At 34.5% G+C, this 24792-nt stretch overlaps 1 protein-coding gene across 1 annotated transcript in view; it reads left to right on the top strand.

The window, feature by feature from the left end:
- The window catches only part of DACH2 (dachshund family transcription factor 2), an 845266-nt gene extending 820781 nt beyond the window's left edge, over positions 1 to 24485 (top strand). The window contains exon 13 of the mRNA XM_081792609.1: positions 24445 to 24485. Coding sequence (XP_081648735.1) covers positions 24445 to 24485 — 41 coding nt within the window. The remainder of the gene's footprint in view (positions 1 to 24444) is intronic.
- The last annotated feature ends 307 nt before the right edge of the window (positions 24486 to 24792 follow it).

Genomic DNA, 24792 nt, shown 5'->3' with positions numbered 1-24792 from the left:
AACTACCTTCCCTAAATTTGTCTTTATGTATTTTATTTCTTTTGATGTTATTGTAAATATGATTATTTTACAATTTAATTTCAGATTATTCATAATGCATAGAAATACAACAAATTTTTATATTTATCTGCAAATTTAATGAACTCACTTAGTAACTCTGAAAGTTCCTCTTCCCCCATGGATTTATTACATTTTTCCATACATAGTCACATGATATTTATGAATAGAGGTAGGTTTATGACTTTATTTCTAATATGGATGCCTTTGTTTTATGTGTAATTTCACTAGCTAGAACTACGAGTATGATGTTTAATGTAAGTAGCATGAGTGGGCATTGTATTATTTCTGATTTGAGGGAGAAAGTTTTTATTCTTCACCATTAAGTATGATGCTATTTGTGACTTTTCATTGATGCCCTTTAACAGTTGGGGAAATTCCCTTCAGTTTTGTTTGTGTAATTTTTTTTTAAATCATGAGGAGTGTTAGATTTTGTTAAATATTTTTTCTGTATCTGTTGAGAAGATCTGAAGTATTTTTCCCTTAATTCAATTAACATGTCACATTCCTTTTATTGATTTTCATATATCAAAGCAATCTTTAATTCCTGGGACACATTTCACTTGGTTGTTGTGTGTCATCCTTTTAATATGCTGCAAGATTTGACTTTCTAATGTTTTGTGGAAGACTTCCCATCTATATTCACAAGGAATATTGGTCTGCCAGTTTTCTTTCTTTTGTTGTATCTTTTTCTGGCTTTGATATCACTGTATAATAATAGTGGGAGACTTCACCATCCTACTTTCAATAATAGATATAAGACCCAGACAGAAAATTAGTAGGGAAATAGAGTATTTAAACAACACTTGAAACCTGCTAAACTTATCAGACTTATAGAGAACATCACACCCAGTGACAGCAGAATACATTATTCTCAACTTCACACAGATCATTCTCTAGGATAGGCCATGTGATAGCCCACAAAACTAGTTACAACAAATTTTACAACCAGGAAATAATATGAAGTGTCTTCTCTAACCACAATGGAATGGACGTAGATATCAAAAAGAAAAGGAAAAGTGGAAAATTTAAAGATATGTGAAAATTCAACATGTACTCTTAACAAAATCAATTGATTAAAGAAGAAATCACAAAGGACATATGAAAATAGTTAAAAATGGAAAAACATATCAAAACTTATAGGATGCAGTGAAGATAATATTTAGAGGGGAATCTATAGCTGCACATATTTAATGATAAAGAAGAAAGAACTCATATCAATTACCCAGATTTACACCCAGAGAGAATAGAAAAAGATGAGTAAGCTAAAACCAAAGTTATTAGAAGAAAGAACATGATAAAAATTAGAATAGAAATAAATAAAATAGAGAGTAGAAAACAATAGAGAGAATAAGGGAAACCACATTTCTTTCTTTGAAAACATCAGCAAAATTGACAAAACTTTAGCTAGACTAACAAAAAATAGAGATAAGGTACAAGTAACTACATTTGTAAATTTAAGTGTGTACATTACTACCAATATTACAGAAGTAAAAAGTGTCATAAGACTATACCATGAACAATTATATCAAGAATGAGATAACTCATATGAAATGGACAAATTCCTAAAACCACACAAATTATCTAAAGTGACTCAAGAAAAAACAAATTCTCAACAGTGCTATAACAAGTTGAAGATGCTGAGTCAGTAATCAAAAATCTTCCAATTAAGAAAAGTCCAGCACTAAATGGCTCCACTGGTGAATTCTACCAAACAATAAAAATTATTAACATCAATAGTTCTTAAACTCTTCCAAGAAACTGAAGATGATAGAACATTGTTCAAACTAATTCTATGAGGCATGCATTACCATGATACCAAATTCAGATAAAGATACCACAAGTAAAGAAAGTATGGACTAATATCACTTATGAATATAGATACAATAATTTTCAACTAAATAATAGAAAACTGAATTCAACAGTATATGAAAAGTAACAGAGCAAAGTGGGATTAATCCCAGACATGCAATGGTTCAACATAAGGAAGCAAATCAATGTGATAGAACATATAGGAAATCAAAGGGAAAAACACATGATTATCTCAATTGATGCAGAAATGCCATTTATTTGACAAATGTCATAACTTTTCATGATTTAAACATTTAGAATGCTAGGAATAAAGTGCACTTCTTCAATACAACAAAGAAAATTATGAAAAACCCACAGGTAACATCATACTCACTGGAGAAAAAATGAAAACTTCCCTTCTAATATCTGGAACAATACAGGGCGCTCACTTTTACTACTGTGCTATTCAACATTATACTTTAAGTTATAGCCAGAACAATTAGAAAAGTAAAAGAAATAAAAGTTGGAAAGGAAAAAGTAAAACTATCTCTATTCTCAGAAGACATTTTCCTATATGTGGAAAAATCTGAAATATTTCACAAAAAAAGCTACTGGAGCTAATAAAAATTTCAGTAAAGTTGCAGTATGCAGCATCAACACACAAAAATCAATTGTATTTCAAACACCAGCAATGAACAAACCCAAACTAAATTTAAAACAGTCTCACTTACAATAACACCAAAAATATAAAAATATCTAAAAATGCATTTAACCAAGGAGGTGAAAGCCTGTATATACTTCATTTTTGCTGAATTCATTTATTAGTTCCAACAATTTGTTTTAGGAGTTTTTTGGTTTTCTACATATAATTTCATGTCATCAGCAGTCAGAGATCAGTTTAATTATCCCTTTCTGATTTGGATGTCTTTTATTTGTTTATCTTGTCTAGTTTTTCTAGTTAGGACTTTCAGTACTACATTGAATAAAAGTGACAAAATGGGCACCCTTGTCTTTTTCCTGATCTTGGAGAAGTTTTCAGTTTTTCCCTATTGAGTAGATTAGTTGGCTTTTCTTACATGGCCTTTATTATATTGAGGTAAATTCCTCTTAAATCAAGTTAATTGAACACTTTATCATGGAATAATTTTTAGTTTTGTCAAATACTTTAATGCATCTATTGAGATGATCATATAATTTTTATCCTTTATTCTGTTAATATGTTGCATCACATTAATTGTGTATGTTGAACCATCCTTGCCATCCAGGGATTAATATCTTTGTCATGGTGTATAATCCTCTTAGTGTAATGTTAAATTCAGTTTGATAACATATTCTTATAGATTTTTACATATATTTTTATCAGGGATTTTTTTTCTTTTCTTGTGGTATCTTTGGCTTTGTTATCAGGGTGAGGCTGTCTTCATAAAATGAGTTTGAAAGTGGTTCCTCTTCTATTTTTTTGGAAGAGTTTCAGGATGATTGGTGTTACTTTTTGCTTAAATGTTTGGTAGAATTGACCATAGCCATTTGGCATGGAATTTTCTTTGTTGGGAGGTTATTTATCATTGACTTAATATTCTTATTTATGATTTATCTGTTCAAGTTTTCTATTTATTCATGATTCAATCTTGGTAGGTTTTGTGTTTCTAGGAATTTATTCATCTCTTTTAGGTTAGTCGATTTTGGGAGTTATATAATTGTTTATAATAATCTGTTATGATCTTTTTTATTTCTGTGCATCAGTTGTAATGTCTCCTACTGGTATTTTATTCTTGTCTATTTCTCTTTTTTTGGTCAGTGTTTTCTTTATATATTTAGGTCCTCTGATACTGAGTATACGTATACATACATAAATATATATATTTATGTATGTATACGTATACTCAGTATATATATATATATATATATATATATATATAGAGAGAGAGAGAGAGAGAGAGAGAGAGAGAGAGAGAGAGAAGTATCTTCCTGATGAATTTATCCTTTCATGATTATATAATGGTCTACACAATTTTTGTGACATTTTTTGACTTGAATTTTATTTTGTCTGATATTTATATAGCCACTGCTGTTCTCTTTTGCTTACCACTTGAATAGAATATCTGTTTACATCAGTTCACTTTCAGTGTATATTTGTCCTTAAATCTAAAGTACGTTTTTTTGCAAGTATATAGTTAGGTCTAAATTTTTTATGCATTCAGCCCCTTATGTCTTTTGAATACGGGGAACTTAATATTGCCATTTTGTTTATCGTTTTCTGTCTTCATTTTGCTATTTCTCATTTACTTTCATTCTTTCTTCCTTTTCATTTCATTGACTCTTTGGTAGTGATATACTTTGGTATGCTTTAATGATAAGCTGGTATTATTTTGGTAGTAATATACTTTCATTTCATTGATTTTTAGGTAGTTATGTGGTTTCTCTTTTTTTTGTGTGTCTTCCATAGGTATTTTCATTGTGGTTACATTGAAAGTTATATAAAACATATTTTTTTTAAGTTAAGACAGTCTATTTTATTTTTTTTTAATTTTTAAGTTTATTTATTTATTTTGGGAGGGAGAGTGAGAGAGAGAGGCAGAGAGAGAGAATGGAGAGAATCCCAAGCAGGTTTCAGGCTGTCAGCACAGAGCCTAATGCAGGGCTCAAACTTGCAAACCATGAGATCATTACCTGAGCCGAAACCAAGAGTTGGATGGCTAACTGACAGAGACCCAGGTGCCTTTACAACAGTGTATTTTAAACTGATAACAATTTAACTTTAATCACACACAAAAACTCAACTGATTTGCTTTCCCCCCCCACAGTTTATGTTAGTGATTTCCCATTTTACATCTTTGTGTATGTTTGTACCATTACCAAATCTTTGTAGTTATACTTATTCCTAATAATTTTTAACTTTTATACTTAAATTAAAAGTAATTAACACACACTATTATAGTATTATAGAATTTTTATCTGTCTATATGTTTATCTTTACACTTTATAAGTGAGTTTTATATTTTCATATGCTTTAATGTTGCTGTTTATCATTTTTTCATTTTAAATTGAAGAGTAAATTTTGGAATCTTTTTATAAGTCTAGTCTAGTGGAAATCAATTGTATCTGCTTCTGTTTGTCTGAAAAGTTCTTTAACTCTCCTTCAATTTTTAGGATTATTCTGTCATACATAATATTCTTGATTGGCAGTTTTGTTCTTTCAGCACTGAATTTATCACACCATTACCTTTTAGCCTTCAAATTTTCTGCTGAGAAATCCGCTGAGTCTTACAGTGTCTCTCTTGTATATAATGAGTTGCTTTCTTTTTGCTGATTTGTAAATTATCTTCCTTTATTTGAAATTGACAATTAGATTATCATGAATCTTGGTTCAGACTTCTTTTGATTCATTCTACTGGAGACTTTTGTACTTTACAATTCTGGATGTCCATTTACCTCCTCAGATTTGTAAAGATTTCAGCCATTGTTTCTTTTAATAAGCTTTTTTTACTTCTATGCTCTTCTGACTCTGCCATAATAGGTACATAGATTCCCTTGCTAGGGTCCTATATATCCCTTAGCCTTTATCCACTCTTTGTTTTCCTTTCCTTGTAGTTTGTCTGCATGGACAATTTCAAATAATCTCTCTTGAAGTTCACTGATTCTTCTGTTTGATCAAGTCTGCTTTTGAAGCTCTCTATTCATTTTTTCCTGCATAGTTATATTTTTTCAGATCTAGAATTTTTGCTTTGTTTATTCTTATGGATTCTATCACTTTGTAGATATTTTCATTTGTTCATATATCATTTTCCTGATTTTTTAAATTGTTTATATATATATATATATTTTTTACTTGTAACTCATTGAGCTTCTTTAGCATGATTTTGTTTAAATCCTTGTCTAGCAATTCATAGATTTCCATTTCTTTAAAGTTAGGTAGTGGGTATTGATATTCTTGCTTTTGTCTTATCATATATTCCTGATTCTTTGTATTCCTTGCATCTTTGTGTGTGTGTGTGTCTATACATTTGAAGATATAAACACTTCTCCCATTCCTTATGGACTGGCTTCAACGGGGAATCACCCCATATAAAGATTTTGGAAGGTTTTCAACCCATTTTTATGCATGTATATGCTCCATCTTCCTCCCTTCCTCCCAGGAAAAGCTTCAAATTTGTGCACAATTTGCAATCTGCCATTGCAATATACCAGTATGCCATTAACATTATACATACTGTCCCTTTTACCTATGCTGGTTTGCTGGATGCACAGTACACTTCTTTCTTAAACTTCTATGGGACTCTCAAGATTGTGTGCATTCTTTCCATTTTGCAGAGCCTTGCCAGATTCAGTAAGCCACCCACATTTTTTTATTTGCTCTTAGTTGTCCCTAAATATCCAAACTATGCTATTCCCCTCAGCACTCTGGGAGGCATGATATAGAAACTGGACATTCAGGCAGCATCCTGAAAAAACAGGAATGTTCTATGTATACTCCTCTCTCTCTCTCTCTCTCTCTCTCTCCCTCTCCAATAAGGAGATCATTGACCAATGAAGTATCTCTAAATCCTGTGCTGTTAGCTTGGCAGAGGGTCTGATATAAGTAAAGTGAAAACATATTAGACATAATAGAAAAATGCTTTTAATGCCAAAGTCAACGGAATTAGTGTCTACGATTTCTTGTAAAGATTTTGAGTTTCCAGGTTTCACATTTTAGTCTTTACTTTTATTTATTTATTTATTTATTTATTTATTTATTTATTTAGTTTTTTAAAATTTACATACAGATTAGTTAGCATAAAGTGAAACAATGATTTCAGGAGTAGATTCCTTAATGCCCCTTACCCATTTAGCCCATCCCACCTCCCACAACCCCTCCGGCAATTCTCAGTTTGTTCTCCATATTTATGAGTTTCATGTTTTGTCCCCCTCCCTGGTTTTATATTATTTTTGTTTCCCTTCCCTTATGTTCATCTGTTTTGTCTCTTAAAGTCCTCATATGATTGAAGTCATATGATTTTTGTCTTTCTCTGACTAATTTCACTTAGCATAATACCCTCTAGTTCCATCCACATAGTTGCAAATGGCAAGATTTCATTATTTTGATTGCCGAGTAATACTCCATTATATATATATATTATATATATTATATATATATATATATCATTATATATATATATATATAATATATATAATATATATATCATTATATATATATCATTATATATATTATATATATAATACCATTATATATATATATACCATTGTATATATATATTATATATATACCATTATATATATATTATATATATGCCATTATATATACACACACACACACACACACACACACACACACACCACATCTTCTTTATCCATTCATTCATCGATGGACATCATTTGGGCTCTTTCCATACTTTGGCTATTGTTGATAGTGCTGCTATAAACATGGAGGTGCAGTTGTCCCTCGAAACAGCACACCTGTATCCTGTGGATAAATGCCTAGTAATGCAATTGCTGGGTCATAGGGTAGTTCTGTTTTTATTTTTTTGAGGAACCTCCATACTGTTTTTCAGAGTGGCTGCACCAGCTTCCATTCCAACAACTCAAGAGAGATCTTTCTCTGCATCCTCGCCAACATCTATTGTTGCCTGAGTTGTTAACGTTAGCCATTCTGACAGGTGTGAGGTGGTATCTCATTGTGGTTTTGATTTGTATTTTCCTGATGATGAGTGATGTGGAGCATTTTTTCATGTGTTGGTTGGCCATCTGGATATCTTCCTTGGAGAAGTGTCTATTCATGTCTTTTGCCTATTTCTTCACTGGATTATTTGTTTTTTGGGTATTGAGTTTGTTAAGTTCTTTATAGATTTTGTATACTAACACTTTATCTAATATGTCGTTTGCAAATATCTTCTCCCATTCTGTCGGTTGCCTTTTAGTTTTGCTGATTGTTTCCTTCACTGTGCAGAAGCTTTTTGTTTTGATGATGTCCCAGTAGTTCTTTTTTCCTTTTGTTTCTCTTGCCTCTGGAGACCTGTTGAGAAAGAAGGTGCTGCAGCTAAGATCAAAGAGGTTTTTGCCTGCTTTCTCCTCGAGGATTTTTATGGCTTCCTGTCTTACATTTAGTTCTTTCATCCATTTTGAGTTTACTTTTGTGTATGGTGTAAGAAAGTGGTCCAGGTTGATTCTTCTGCATGTCGCTTTCCAGTCTTCCCAGCACCATTTGCTGAAGAGACTGTCTATGCCATTGGGTATTCTTTCCTGCTTTGTCAAAGATTAGTTGGCCATACGTTTTGGGGTCCATTTCTGGGTTCTCTATTGTGTTCCACTGATCTGAGTGTCTGTTCTTGTTCCAGTACCATACTGTCTTGAGGATTACAGCTTTGTAGTATTGCTTGAAGACTGGGATTGTGATGTCTCCTGCTTTGGGTTTCTTTTTCAAGACTGCTTTGGCTATTATGGATCTCTTCTGATTCCATACAAATTTTAGGATTATTTGTTCTAGCTCTGTGAAGAAGGCTGGTGTTATTTTGATAGGTACTGCATTGAATATGTAGATTGCTTTGGGAGTATCGACATTTTAGCTATATTTGTTCTTCCTATCCAGGAGCATGAAATATTTTTTCCATTTTTTGTGTCTTCTTCAATTTCTTTCATAAGCTTTCTATAGTTGTCAGTGTACAGATTTTTCACCTCTTTGGTCAGATTTATTCCTAGGTATTTTATGTTTTTTTGTGCAACTGTAAATGGGATAGATTCCTTGATTTCTCTTTGTGTTGCTTCATTGTTGGTGTATAGGAATGCAACTGATTTCTGTGCATTGATTTTATACCCTGAAAGTTTGCTGAATTCATGAATCAATTCTTGAAGTTTTTTGGTGGAATCTTTTGGGTTTTCCATGTAGAGTATCATGGCATCTGCGAAGAGTGAAAGTTTGACCTCCTCCTCGCTGATTTGGATGCTTTTTATTTCTTTGTGTTGTCTGATTGCAAAGGCTAAGGCTTCCAATACTATGTTGAATAACAGTGGCTAGAATGGGCATTCCTGTCTTGTTCCTGACCTTAGGAAATAAGGGGAAAAGCTGTTAGTTTTTCCCCACTGAGGCTGGTATTAGCGTCGGGTCGTTCATATATGGCTTTTATGATCTCGAGGTATGCTGCTTCTATCCCTACTTTCTTGAGGGTTTTTATCAAGAAAGGATGCTGTGTTTTGTCAAATGCTTTCTCTGCATCTATTGAGAGGATCATATGGTTCTTGTCCTTTCTTTTATTGATGTGATGAATCACATTAATTGTTTTGCAGATATTGAACCAGCTGCCCTGCATCCCAGGTATAAGTACCGCTTGGTCATGGTGAATAATTTTTTTTAATGTATTGTTGGTTCAAGTTGGCTAATATCTTATTGAGGATTTTTGCATCCATGTTCACTAGGGAAATTGGTCTATAGTTCTCCTTTTTAGTGGTGTCTCTATCTGGTTTTGGAATAAAGGTAATTCTGGTCTTTATTTTAAATTCATTTTCATCTATGCTGTAAGAGAGTGCTCAGTTTTGTTCTTTTGCATGTAGATGTTCAGTTTTCCCAGCAGCATTTGTTGAAGTAACTTTTTCCCACTGTATACTTTTGCCTCCTTTGTCATAAAATAATTAACCATGTAATCATGGGTTTATTTCTGGACTGTTTTGATTCATGAGACTATTTAAGTGCCAATGCCATATATTTTTTATATAGTTCTATATTTAACATTTGAGGAGTCACCATACTGTTTTCCAGAGGGCTGCACCAGTTTGCATTCCCACCAACAGTGCAGGAAGGTTCCTGTTCCTCCACATCCTTGCCAACACCTGTTGTTTCTTGTTTGTGTCTTTGGTTTATTTTTTCTGTTGTTGTTTTTTTGTTTTTTGTGTTGTTGTTTTTTTTTTTTTAGAGAGCGGGTGTAAGTGAGCGAGGGGCAGAGAGAGAGACAGAGAAGGAGAGAGAGAGAGAGAGAGAGAGAGAGAGAGAGAGAGAGAGAGAGAAAGAGAGAAGCGGTACTCACCTGAAATGGAGCTCCTGCTCACAAACCATGAGGTCATGATTGAGCCAAAGTCAGATGATTAATGACTGAGCCACTCAGGAGCCCTCTTGTATTGTTGATTATAGCCATTCTGATGGGTGTGAAGTGATATCTCATAGTAGTTTTGATTTACATTTCCCTGATAATCAGGTATATTGAGCATCTTTTCTCTGTCTTCTGGACACTTGTATGTCTTCTTTGGAAAAATGTCTATAGGTGTCTTCTGGACATTTTTTGATTTGATTATTTGTTTTTTGGAGTCCAGTTTTATAAGCTCTTTATATATTTTCGATGTTAGCATTTTATCAGATAGGTAGTTTGCAAATATCTTTTCCCATTCTCAGGGTTGACTTTCAGTTTTTTTGATTGTTGCTTTCACTGTGCAGAAGCTATTTATTTTGATAAAGTCTCAATAGTTTATTTTTTGCTTTTCTTTCCATTTCCTCCGGAGACCTATCTAGTAAGAAGTTGCTATGGTTGATGTCAAAGTGGTTCCTGCCTGTGTTCTCCTCTAGGATTTTAATGGTGTCCTGTCTCACATTTAGTTCTTTAATCTGTTTTGAATTTATTTTTGTATATGGTGTAAGAAAGTGGTCCCCTTTCATTTACTTGCATGTTGCTATGCAGTTTTCACAAGAAAATTTGTTAAAGAGACTGTCTTTTTACTATTGGAATTTTTTTCTGGTTTATTAACGATTAGTTTGCTATATATTTGTAGGTTCATTTTTGGGTTTTCTATTCTGTTCTATTGATCTATGCATCTATTTTTGTGCTGGTACAATGCTGTTTTGATTTCTACAGCTTTGTAATATAACTTGAAGTCCACAAGTGTGATGTCTCTGGCTTTTCTTTTCTTCATCAAGATTGCTTTGGTAGGGCACCTGCGTGGTTCAGTCAGATAAGCATCCAACATCGGCTCAGGTCACTATCTTGCAGTTAGTGAATTTGAGCCCCACATCAGGCTCTGTGCTGACAGCTCAGAGCATGGAGCCTGCTTCAGATTCTGTTTGTCTGTCTCTCCCTCTGCCCCTCCCCCACTCTCATTCTGTCTCTTTCTCTCTCTAAGAAATAAACATTAAAATAATTTTTAATTAAAAAAAGATTGCTTTCACTTTGGCTATTTTTTTTGTGGTCCCATAAGTATTTTAAGATTGTTCTACCTCAGTGAAAAATGTTTGTGTTTTGATAGGGATTGCATGGAAAGTGTAGATTGCTTTGGGTAATATAGACATTTTAACAATATTTTTTTTTTACTCAAGAGGTTGGAATGTCTTTCCATTTTTTTGTGTCCTCTTCGATTACTTTCATCAGTGTCTTATACTTTTCACAGTATAGGTCTTTGCCCCTTAGGTAAGGTTTATTCATAGGTATCTTGTTTTGGGTGCAATTGTAAATGGTATTGATTCCATAATTTCTGTTTCTGATGCTTCATGATTGGTGTATAAAATGCAACACATTTCTGTATGTTGATTTTTTTATCCTGAAAATGTATTGAATTAGTGTATCAGTTCTAGAAATGTTTTGGTGGATTCTTTCAGGTTTTCTATATAGGGCATTATGTCATTTGTAAACAGTGAAGCTTGTACTTCTTTCTTGTCAATTTGGATGTCTTTTATTTCCTTTTGTTTTCTAATTGCCAAGGCTAGGACTTCCAGTTCTATGTTAAATAACAGTGGTGAGAGTGGAGATCCTATCTTGTTCCTGACAGTTGAGGAGAATCTCTCAGTTTTTCCCCACTGGAGATGATACTAGCTGTGGGTTTTTAAAATATGGCCTTTTTTATGTTGAGGTATATTCCCTCCAAGCCTAGTTTTTTGAGAGTTTTTATCATGAATGGATATTGCGCTTTGTCAAGTGCCTTTTATGCATCTATTGAAAGGACCATATGGTTCTTGTACTTTTAAAAACTATTTTAGTGTATCTCATTGATTAATTTGTCAATATTGAACCACCCTGCAGACCAGGGATAAATCAGATTTGATTGTGATGAACGATTCTTGTAATGTACTGTTGGATTCAATTTGCTAGTATTTTATTAATAATTTTTGCATCCATGCTCATCAGGGATATTGCCCTTTAATTCTCTTCTTTAGGGGAGTCTTTATCTGGTTTTGATATATTAGTGTAATGCTAACCTCATAGAATTAATTTGGAAGTTTTACTTCCATTTCCAATTTTTGGAATAGTTTGAGAAGAATAGATATCAACTATTCTTAAAATGTTGGTTTGAATTTGCTTGTATAGCCATCTGACAGATGACTTTGTTCGAAGATTTTTATTACTGATTCAATTTCTTTGCTGTTTTTCAGTCTGTTCAAGTTTTCTATTTTTTCCTGTTTCAGATTTTTTAGTTTATATGATTTTAGGAATTTATCCATTTATTCTAGGTTGTCCAGTTTGTTGGTATATAGTTTTTCATAATATTATTTTATAATTGTATTTCTGTGATATTGATTGTTATTTCTCCTCTTTCTTTTGTGATTTTATTTTGGTATGTTATTTTTCTTTTTGAAAAGTAGGGTAGAGGACTTTCAACTTTATTAATTTTTTCCAAGAACTGGCTCTTGTTTCATTGATCTGTTCTGTTATTTTACTTCCTATATCACTTAATTCTTTGTTATTTCTTTCCTCTACTGTCTTTAGGCTTCATTTGTTTTCCTTTCTCTAGCTCCTTTAGATGTAAGGTTAGGTTGCTTATTTGAGATTTTTCTTGCATCTTAAGTTAGGCCTGTATTGCTATATATTTCCTTCTTAGGACTGCTTTTGCTGTATCTCAATGGTTTTGTACCATTATGTTTTCATTTTCAATTGTTTCCATGTATTTTTTAAATTTCCTTTTTCATTTCCTGGTTGACCCATTCAATATTTGCTAGTATGTTCTTTAACCTCCATGTATTTGTGGGCATGTCACATTATTTCTTCTGATTGACTTCAAGTTTCATATCTTTGTGGACAGAAAAGATGAATGATAAGATGAAAATATATTTTTTATTTGTTGAGGCCTGATTTGTGACATAGTATGTGAGTTATTCTGGATATTGCCCCATGTGCACTTGAAAGGAATCTGTATTCTGCTCTTTTAGGGTGGGATGTTCAGAATATATCTGTCCATCTGGTCCAGTGTGGCATTCAAAGCCATCATTTCCTTTTTTATTTTCTGTTTGATGATCTCTGCATTGATGTAAGTGGGGCATTAAAGTCACTAACCAGTATTATATTATTCCCAGTTAGTTCCTTTATATTTCTTGTTAATTGTTTCATATATTTGGGTGCTCCAATTTTGGACGCAGAAATGCAATGTCATATCTTCATCATGGATTGTTCCCTTTATTATGATATATTATACTTCCTCATCTCTTTTTAGAGTCTGTTTTAGAGTCCAGTTTGTCAGGTATAAGTATTGCTACTCCAGCTTTCTTTTGATGTCCATTGCATGATAAATGTTTTTACATCACCTTACTTTCAATCTTCAGGTGTATCAGGTCTAAAATGACTCTCTTGTAGGCAGCATATTGATATGTCTTATTGTTTTATACATTCTGACAATCTACATCTTCTTATTGGAGTGTTTATTCCATTTACATTCAGATCAATTATGGATATATCTGTATTTAGTGACATTTTATTACTGGTTTTGTAACTGTTTTTGAAGAATTTCTCTTATTTTGTTGTTGTTTTTGTGAGTTTTGTTCTCTCTTTTGCACTCAAAGAGTGCCCTTTATTTTTTATTGCAGGTATATTTCCGTGGTCACAAAATTCTTCAGTTTTTGTTTGGCTTGGAAATATTTATCTCCCCTTCTAGTATGAATGATAGCTTTGCTGGGTAGAGTATTCTTGTCTGCAGATTTTTACCATACAGAACATTGAATATATTATGTCACTCCTTTCTGCTTTGCAAAGTTTCTTTTGAGAAATCGCCAGCTCACCTTATGGGTCTTCCCTTGTACATTAAGGACTTCCTTTGTCTTGCTGCTCTTAAGATTTTTTGTCACTATATATTTCTTTGTTAATATACATTTATAATGTCTTGGTGTTGGCTAGCTTTTTTCCTTTCTTTCTTTCTTTCTTTCTTTCTTTCTTTCTTTCTTTCTTTTTTCTTTCTTTCTGAGAGTTCTCTGACTCCTGGATCTGAATGTCTGTTTCCTTCTCCAGATTAGGGATATTTTCAGCTACTATGTCCTCAAAGAAATTTTGTCTCCCCATTTCTCTGTCTTCTTCTGGGACGTCTATAGTAAAAATATTATTACATTTATTGGAGTCACTGGATTTCCTTTGTATATTCTTGTGTTCCACAATTCTTTAATTTGTTCAAGTACATTATGTTCTACTATTTTCTCTTCTAGGTCACTAATTTATTTGTCTGCTTCTTCTAGCCTGCTGTTCATTGCATCAAGCCTGTTTTCAATCTCATTTTTTGTATTCTTCACCTCCGACTGATTTTTTAAAACTCTTTTGGCTCTGTGCTAAACATCTCCCTAATGTCTTCCATTCTTTTCTCAAGCTCATTGAGTGTTCTTATGATTGGTGCTTTAAACTTTCCATCAATCATTTTACTTATATCTATTTCACTTAGATATCTGGCCATGGTCTTATCTTATTCTTTTATTTGGGATAAATTCCTGTTTCTTGGCATTTTGTCTAAGTCTCCACCTTCTTCTCTGTGTTAGGAAAGACAGTTACCTGCAAAAGAATAAAACTGAATCACTCTCTTATACCATACACAGAAATACTTTTAAAATGGATGAAAGACCTAAATGAGAGATGAAACCGTTAAAATTCTAGAGAAAAATACAGGCAGGGACTTCTTTGATATCAGCCTTAACATCATCTTTTAGATATGTATCCTGAGGCAAGGGAAGCAAAAGCAAAATAAACTGTTGGGACTTCATCAAAATAAAAAACCTTTTGCACATCGAAGGAAATAATAAACAAAACTAAAATACAACCTTTGGAATTGGAGAAGATAGTTAATTATAAAATAGCTGATAAACTTAGTATCAAAAATCTATAAAGAAATTAACTCCCCCCAAGTAAATAATCCAATTAAAATGGGCAGAAGATATCAATAGACATTTTTTTTTCAAAAAGATATACAGATGGTCAACAGATACATGAAAAGAGTTCAATATCACTCATCATCAGGGAGATACAAATCAAAGCTACAATATAGTATCACCTTTAAGACTAGTTAAAAAAAACACACACAAGAAACAACAGATTTTGCAAGGATATTGTAAAAGGGGAACCCTCTTACACTGTTGGTGGTAATATAAATTGGTGCCAGCACTCTGCAAACAGTATGGAAGTTCCTCAAAAAAATTAAAAATAAAACTACTTAGCATCCAGAATTTTCACTACAAATATTTACCCAAAAAATAGGAATTTCTAATTCAAATTGATACATGCACCCTGATGTTTATGGTAGAAATGGTGTTTATGGTAGCTCAAATGGTCATTGACTGATAAATGGACAATGAAGAAGAATATATATATATATATATATATATATATATATATATACACATATATACATATATATGTGTGTGTGTGTGTCTAATATAACTCAGCCATAAAAATGTAAATCATGCCATTTCAACAATGTGGATAGAACTAGAGAGTATTATGTTAAGCAAAGTATGTTAAGCAAAGCTCTGAGCTGTCAGCACAGATTCTACTTCATATTTTGTGTCTCCCTTTTCTGCCCCTCCCTGGATTGTGCTGTCTCTATCTCTCAAAAATAAATAAACATTAAACATTTTTAAGTTAAAAAAAAAAAAAACTATAGAGAACAAACTAATGGTTACCAGAGGGGTGGTGGGTGGGGGAATGGGTTAAATAGATGATGAACACCAGGTCTTTTATGCAAGTGTTAAATCACTAAATTGTACACCTGAAACTAATACACTATATATTAACTGGAATTTAAATGAAAACTAAGACAAAAAGTTAAAGAAAAGAAGAGCTGGTTAGGTTTCCTGATCGTGACAGTAGTGGCTTTATGAAGAAGAGGTCATGTAGTGTCCAGGGTCTAAGGCTTTAAAAAGTGTCTCTGGTGTGTGCTGCATGCACTTGGCTGTTGTGTTTTGGCTGCTGTATCTTTCAGGGCAGTCATCTGTAGAGACTCTCTTTGCCTGCAGTAGGTAGTGTTTGGTCCTTGGCCAGAATGTAGTGAATTTCAACTAGATGTGCTCTGGTCTGCTTGTAAAATGAGACCTGATGCTACTTCCACTAGTACTGATGCCCTGCAGAGCTCTCTGGTTGGGAGACATTGTGTGGGCAGGGTTTTCTGCTGGGCTTCTGGGGGTGGGGCCCACTGTGTTTGGACTGAATGATGAAAGCTTGACTGAGAAGTGCAGTCCTACCAGAGCCCAGGGGTATGGTGCTTTGTGTAAACAAGTAGTAGGCAGGTAGTGTAGGCATGCCACTGCTTTTTGTAGGTGGAGCTGTATTTGTGCTGAGTGGTGTGGGGGGAAAATGGTGCTGGCAATCTCCATTGTCCCTGGAGAGGTATCTCTGCGAATGCTGTTTCTAAGGGATGCACTCCAAAAAGAGTGTGTGGGGCGCCTGGGTGGCTCAGTCGGTTAAGCGTCCGACTTCAGCTCAGGTCACGATCTCACGGTCCGTGAGTTCGAGCCCCACGTCGGGCTCTGGGCTGATGGCTCAGAGCCTGGAGCCTGCTTCTGATTCTGTGTCTCCCTCTCTCTCTGCCCCTCCCCTGTTCATGCTCTGTCTCTCTCTTTCTCAAAAATAAATAAACGTTAAAAAAATTAATTCAAAAAGAGTGTGTGCCCCAGACATTCTTTAAATCACTGTTTCCACACTGTCTGCCACCAGGTTTTTTGCCTGACTTCCATATAGAAGCATGGAAGTGCCCTCAGGGCTTTATCCCGGCCAAGCCAGGTGATTTTTAAAACTCCTGTCTCTAAGCCCCACTTGTTGCAGGAACTCAGGAAAATCAGCCTCTTTCAGTTTCTCAACAATGGCTTTGGGAAAATGTTCTTGTGTGTTCCCCTGCATGCTCTACTCTGTCTTGCCCTTCTCCATGACCACAACTCTTTCACCACCACAGTACCTGTGATCTACTTCTCCCCTAAACCACATCTCTACACTTCCTACCCTTCCAATGTTCCCTTCTCTCCCTTTAGTTGTGGAGTTTGTTTTGCCAGCTGATTTTTGGTGCATTTAGGATGATGTGATAGTTATCTAGTTGTGTTTCTGTGAGGAGACTAGCCCAAGGTCCTCCTGCTCCACTGTCATCGTCTCTGTTTTCTCTTCTTAATGTGATGCATCACGTTGATTGATTTGCAAATATTAAGCCACTCCTTCATTCTTGGAATAAATCCCACTTGATTGTGATGAATGATTTTTAATGTATTATTAGATTTGTGTTTTTAATATTTTGTGAAGGATTTTTGCATCTATGTTCATCAGAGGTATTGGCCTATAGTTTTCTTTTTTGTAGTTTCTATTAGGTTTTAGTATCAGGGTAGTGCTGGCCTCATAGAATTAATTTGGAACTTTCCCTTCCTCTTCTGTTTTCTTGAAATCTTTAAGGAGGAGAATGATTTTCTTTATAGGTTTGGTAGAATTAACATGTGATACTCTCTGGTCCTGGACGTTATTTGTTGGTACTTTTTTGATTGCTCAATCAATTTAATTGGTAGTAATCAGTCTGTTCAAATTTTCTATTTCCCACTGATTCCGTTTTGGCAGGTTATATGATTCTAAAAATTTATCCATTATTTCTAGTTTGTCTAATTCTGGGAGATATAATTTTTCATAATATTCTCTTATAATCTTTTTTATTTCTGTGGTGGTGGTTGTTATTTCTCCCCTTTCACTTCTGATTTTAGTTATTTATGTTCTCTCTCTCCACTCTTTGGATGAGTCTGACTAAAAGTTTATTAATTTTGTTAATCTTTTCAAAGAAACATCTCCTGATTTTAATGATCTGTTTCATTATTTTTTAGTCTCTAATTGTGTTCCAATCTTTTTTTTTTCCTTCCTTTTAGTGGATTTGTGCTTTCTTTTTTCTTCTCTTGCTTGCTAGTTTTTTTTTTTTTTTTAGGTGATATCATTGGTTGTTTGAGATTTTTCTTTTTTTTTTTTTTTTTTTTTTTTGGGTTGTCCTGTATTGTTATAATTATCTCTCTTAGGACAGCTTTGTTACATTCCAAAAATTGTGGATCATTGTGTTTCTATTTTTAATTTTCTCCATGTATTTTCAGATTTCTTTTTTGATTTCTTGGTTGTTCCATTCATTGTTTAGTAGCATATTTATTACACTCTTTGTATTTGTGTTCTTCCATAATTATTCTTGTGGTTAATTTCTGGTTTCATAGCATCGTAGTTAGAAAGGTTGTATGATATCTTTTCAACATTTTTGAATTTATTGGATACTCTCTTTTTGTAGCCAAATATGTGATCTATTTTGGAGAATATTTTCAGTGCCCTTGAAAATAATTTGTATTCTGTTGTTTTTGGATTGAATATTCTGTATATATCTGTTATGTCCGATGTGTCATTCAAAGTCATTTTTTCCGGATTGATTTTTCTGTTTAGATGATCTGTCCATTGATTTAACTGGGGTATTAAACTCCCCTACTATTATCCTATTACTGTTTGTTTCATTTTTTTATGTTTATTATTATATTTTTTGTGTATTTGGATGCTTTCATGTTGGGGGCCTAAACATTTATAACTATTATATTTTCTTGTTGGATCATTCCCTTTATGATTGTGTAGTGTCTTTTGCTTCTTGTTATAGTCATTGTTTTAATGTCTATTTTGTGTGATATAAGTATAGCTACCCTAGCTTTCTTTGTGCTTCCATTTGCATGATAGGTGTTTTTCTATAACTTCACTTTAAATCTGCGTGTGTCTTTAGGTCTGAAGTGAGTCTTTCTTAGGCAGCATATAGATGGTTCCTTATTTTTCAGCCGGGAGGGTTCTTGCTTTTTTTATATACATTCTGTCACCCCATATATTTTGATTTGAAATTTAGTCCATTTAATCCATTTATATTCAAAGTTATTATTCATAGGTATGTATTCATTACCATTTTATTATTGTTTTGTGGTTGTGTGCATAGTTCTTCTCTTTCTCTTTTTTGCTTTGATCATTTTTTATTGTGTTCTGATAGCTTTCTTAGTGATATGTTTGGATTTCTTTCTCTTTATTTTTTGTACATCTATTACATCTATTGTACATCTATTTTTTGTACATCTATTTTTGATTTGTGGTTACCAAATAGGTTTATGTTTAATATTCCATGCTTATAGCAGTCTGTATTAGGTTGATGGTCACTTGGGTTTGAACCGATTATAAAAGCACTGAATTTTTACTTCCACCTCCACAGTTTATATATATGATGTGCTGTAAATCATTTTATTATGTGTATTCCTTGAGTAATTTTTATAGATGTAATTGATTTTATTGTGTTTGTATTTTAATCTATGTTCTAGTTTCATAAGTGATTAATTTACTACCTCATTATATTTGTATGTAATGGTGATTTTTTTTTAATTTCTAATTTTCTTAGTTCTTAATATGGCCTTTTCTTTCCACTCAAATTTTTCCCTTTAACTTTTTGTTGTTGTTGTTAAGATGGTTCAGGTTTGATGAATTCCTTTAACTTTTGTTTATCTGGGAAACTCTCTCTTTCTACTGTGATTGATAGTCTTGCTGGGTAATCTTGTTTGCAGATTTTTTTTTCTTTCAGCTCTTTGTGTATATTGCGCCACTTCTTTCTGCTGAAAAATCATTTCTGCTGAAAATCATTTCTGCTGAAAAATCAACTGATAGCCTTATGGGATTTCCCTCGTATGTAACAGTTTTCTTTCTCTTGCTGCTTTTAAAATTCTCTCTTTATCACTACTTTGCCATTTTAATTATTATGTATCTTGGTGTGGACCTCCTTGGGTTGATTTTGCTGAGGACTTCTGCATCTCCTGGATCTGGATATTTGCTTCTTACCCCAGATTCAAAGACTTTTCAGCTATTATATCTTCAATTAAAATTTATGTACCCTTTACTCTTTCTTCTGTTGGGATCCATGCAATGGGAATGTTATTATACTTATGTTGTCATTGAGTTCCTTTAAACTCTTCTTTTTTCCCCTTTCTTTCTTTCTGTTTGTTGTTGTTGGTGGTGGTCAGCTTGGTTGCTTTCTATTCTTCCCTCTTTCAGCTCACTGATTTGTTTTTCTGCATTCTATAGTTTACTATTTACTCCCTCTATTGTATTTTTTATCTCAGTTATTGATTACTTCATCTCTAATTTGTTGATTTTTTATATTTTCTATCTCTTTTTTGAGATCTCACTGAGATCCTCCACTCTGTTCTTGAAGGTAATAAGTGTCTTTATGAACATTACTTTGAATTCTCACATATATTGATTACTTTCATTTCATTTAGCTTTGTTGTTGTGATTTTGCTCTGTTTTTAAGGACACATTCCTTTGTATTTTTATTTTGTCTAAGTTTCTGTGTTTGTTTTTGTGTATTAGGAAAGTCAGATGCATCTCCTGACATGAATGTACTGACCTTATGAAGGAGTCTTTTAGTATTCTGTGGCATGATGTCCTGTCTTTACCAGAACTTAGCGCCTCAGGATTGTTTTCTATGTGTGCTCTGTGCACACTACAGTTGTGGTTGATTAATATTTGCCTTCAGTCCAGTCAGATGCAATGGCACTCTCATTCTGTTGTGGGCAGGATTTGGTTCCTGTGTTGTTTTTGGACCAGTCTAGGGGCACCTTGGGCTCATAGTTTTTTCAGACCAGATGTCTGCCCTCAGCTCATTTTCTAGAACTGTGGTTGCACTGAATTTCAGGGTACTGTTCCTGTTTTGTCTCCCTGAGGAACTTTTGGTGGTGGGTGGGGACTGCAGTCAGACCAGATGTCTGTTTCCAGTCTCTTTCTGGGTTTTAGTCACCCCCAAACTTGCTGGATCTTGTTAGGCATTTTTTGGTGGGCAGAGCTGACTTTCAGATCAGGTGTCTGTTCTGAGCTCACTACTGGGACTGCAGTTGAATTGGTGTGTGGTTATTTTTTTTTCCCCAAGGTGACAGTCATTTTGGAGTGCTCCTTGTCATTTTTGGCATTGTTTGCAGAATGAGAAACATCAGGCTTCACTTTAGAAGACTCCTGCCATAAGAAGCAGTTTGGATGGGGTGAGACCACAGGAGAACCCAGGGGCAGGGAAGAGAAATTCCACTCAGCAGCTTTTTTGTTCTTGGAAAATTTCCTAAAGATCCCTGCCCCTCCAGCACATATTATGAGTATAATAAATAAATCTCCTTGTATACCCCAGTTACTTTTTAAATTATTTAGTCTATGCTGTATCTTGTGGGGTTGCTTGTTATACTGTCTCTTTAATCAAGTGACTGTTTCCTGTGACCCTCTGGATTTCTGAAAGCAAAGCTGACTGATTTTTAAAGTGCCTGGTGTTAATCCCACTGATTGTAAAAACTTGCAATGTGAAGTCTGTCTGGTTTTCAAAGCAAACATTATATGGACTTGTCTTCCTTGTGCAGGTCCTCCATCTCTGGGATAACTCATGTGGGTCTGTTCTGCTCCTTTTCCATGCTTCTGGTGCCCCTCCAATTTGTGGTTAGTCTTGCAGGTTAATTTCCTGACTGCATCTGTAACCTATCATTTTTGATGTGGTCTCTTCTGTAGGATTAACTGTGGAAAGTTTGTTCTACCAGTCTTTGGTTCATTTTCTGGGTTAGTTACACTGATGTGGCTATAATCTAGGTATATCCATGAAAGGAAGTGAGCTGATTATTCTCTTACTCAGCCATCTTCCAAGGCTCCTCAAAACTTTGGGTTTTTTTTACTGCCTCTTCTACATTTTATGTATGTAGTGTCATATTTTTTGTGATGTCATATTTTAAACATTTTACTCATAATTCTCTTGCATCTAATTATCACAATTTATTTTACACTTAAAATAGTCTCTTTAACCTTTTTTTAATGCTGGTTTATAAACATGTTTATTTTTTCTTTGGGAAATTCTATCTCTCATTCAATTTGTAATGATAATTTTGCGGGGTAGAGTGTTCTTGATTGCAGGTTGTTTTTCCTATTAGCACTTTGAGTATATTATGCCAGTCCCTTCTGGATGCAAAGTTTCTGCTAAAAAAATCTGCTAATAACTTTATAAGGTTTCCTTGGTACATAACCTTTTGCTTGTTTCTTTCTGCCATTAAAATTCTCTTTATCTCCTTTTTGTAATTTCTAAATTTTATTTTAGAGAGAAAGGGAGAAGAGCAGAGGCAGGGAGAGAGAGAGATAATCTTAAGACAGCTACATGCTCAGTGTGGAACACGACATGGGGCTTGATCCCACAAACCTCGGATCATGACCTGAGCCAAAATAAAAAGTTGGATGCTCAACAGACTGAGCTACCCAGGCACCTCAATTCTCTGTCTTTAACTTTTGTAATTTTAATTAGTATGTCTTGTGGTGTAGTCCTCCTCAGGTTGATCTTGTTTCAAACTCTCTGCTTCTTTCTTGACACATCTCCAAAGGCAAGGGAATTAAAATCAAGAATGAACTATTGGGACCTCATCAAGATAAAAAGCTTCTGCACTGCAAAGGAAGCAATCAACAAAACTAAAAGGCAACCGAGAGAATGGGAAAGATATTTGCAAATGACATATCAAAGGGCTAGTATCCAAAATCCATAAAAAAAAAAAAAACTCACCAAACTCCACACCTGAAAAACAACCCAGTGATGAAATGGGCAGAAAACGTGAATAGACACTTCTCTAAAGAAGACATTCAGATGGCCAACAGGCACATGAAAAGATGCTCAACGTCACTCATCATCAGGGAAATACAAATCAAAACCACACTGAGATATCACCTCACGCCAGAGTGACTAAAATGAACAAATCAGGAGACTATAGATGCTGGAGAGGATGTGGAGAAATGGGAACTCTCTTCCATTGTTGCTGGCAATGAAAACTGGTGCAGCCGCTCTGGAAAACAGTGTGGAGGTTCCTCAAAAAATTAAAAATATATCTACCCTATGACCCAGCAGTAGCACTTCTAGGGATTTACCCAGGGGATACAGGAGTGCTGATGCATAGGGGCACTTGTACCCCAAAGTTTATAGAACTTTCAACAATAGCCAAATTATGGAAAGAGCCTAAATGTCCATCAATTGATGAATGGATAAAGAAGCTGTGATTTATATATACAATGGAATACTACTTGGCAATGAGAAAGAATGAAATATGGCTTTTTGTAGCAATGTGGATGGAATTGGAGAGTGTTATGCTAAGTGAAATAAGTCATACAGAGAAAGACAGATACCATATATTTTCATTCTTATGTGGATCATGAGGAACTTAACATAAGACAATGGGGGAGGGGAGGGGAAAAAAGTTACAGATAGGGAAGGAAGCAAACCATAAGGGACACTTAAATACTGAGAACAAACTGAGGGTTGATGGGGGGTGGCAGGGAGGCGAAAGTGGATGATGGGCATTGAGGAGGCACCTGTTGGGATGAGCACTGGGTGTTGTATGGAAACCAATTTGACAATAAATTTCATATTAAAAAAAAAAAAAACAACTCTGCTTCTTGGACCTGGGTGTCTGTTTCCTTCCCTAGGCTAGGAAAGTTGTCAGCTACTTTTTTTCAAATAATTTTTCTATCCCTTTCTCCTTCTGTTCTTCTGCTTCTTCTTCTGGGACCAGTAGAATGTGAATGTTTGTTTGCTTGATGTTGTCAAAGAAATTGTTTATTCTCATTTTAAAATTGGGTTGTGTTTTTTTTTTTTCTTTTTAGCTTGGATGCTTTCCAAGTCTTTCAGATTGCTCAACCATTTCTCTGCATCCACTAATCTACTGTTGATTTCAGTTGATTTAACTTAATTTGTTTGCTTCAACTATGATCGGTTCTTTCTTATATTTTCTATTTATTGAAGTTGTTACTGAATTCTTCTATTCTTCTTTTCAGCCTGTTGAGCATCTTTGGGATTGCTACTTTAAATTCTTTATGAAGCATATTGTTTTCTATGTTTCATTTTGTTCTTATTCTCAAATTTGGTCTTGTTCTTTGTTTTGGAGCATATTCCTCTGTCTCTCTATTTTGCCTGATGCTCTGTTTGTTTCTATGGATTAGGTAGAACAGCTATATCTCCTCAACTTGAAACAATGGTTTTTTGTATGGTCATCTCCTATACATGCTGTGTGTGCTTGGTGTCTTTTGCTGGTTGACTGGAGCTGTACCTGGTGTGGGCTGTGAGTTCCAAGTCTCTCCATACAGTGGTTATTCTGACAGGAGAACTGAAGCTGAAATGGTTGCAGGTCAGTTTGATTCTTGGGCACTCCATGCAGTGAGTGACACGACATGCATGACTGCTAAAGCTGATGTGAGTTGAAGATGGGATGTCACAAGGCTTTCCATGGAGAAGGCATCTTGGCAATATAGCTGAAGGTGAAGTGGGTGTTATCTAGGATGTGCTTGTTCTTTCTGTGAGGAGGGTCCTTTTGAGAGTGTTTGGAGCTGAGATGGTGTTTAATGTAAGGTCTTGAGTGTTTCTGTGTATCAGGCACCATGGAAGGACAACTAAAACTGAAGTGGACAGGTTAGGAGGAGGGTACTAGGGTTTTATATGCTTAGGGCACTCTGGCTGGGCAGCCAAAACTAAGTTGAGTGTAAACCAAGTGATCATAAGTGCTTTGTATGGAGAAGGTTCACATGATATCCATGCAGAGGGAACTCTGGCAGGATGGTTGAGGCTGAAGTGGGTGCAAGCCATGTGACCCCAGGACTTTCTGTGCAGTGGATGCCATGTTAGGACAGCTGAGGCTGAAGTGGTTGCAAGCTGGAGTTTCATTGGGTTCTCTATACTGAGGGTGCCCTGGTGGGATAGCTGAAGCTGAATTAAGTGTGAGCT

The sequence above is a fragment of the Panthera onca genome, chromosome X (assembly GCF_046562875.1).
Source record: "Panthera onca isolate mPanOnc1 chromosome X, mPanOnc1 haplotype 2, whole genome shotgun sequence".
Taxonomy (NCBI): Eukaryota; Metazoa; Chordata; class Mammalia; order Carnivora; family Felidae; genus Panthera; species Panthera onca.
This window is presented reverse-complemented; position numbering and strand designations above follow the sequence as displayed.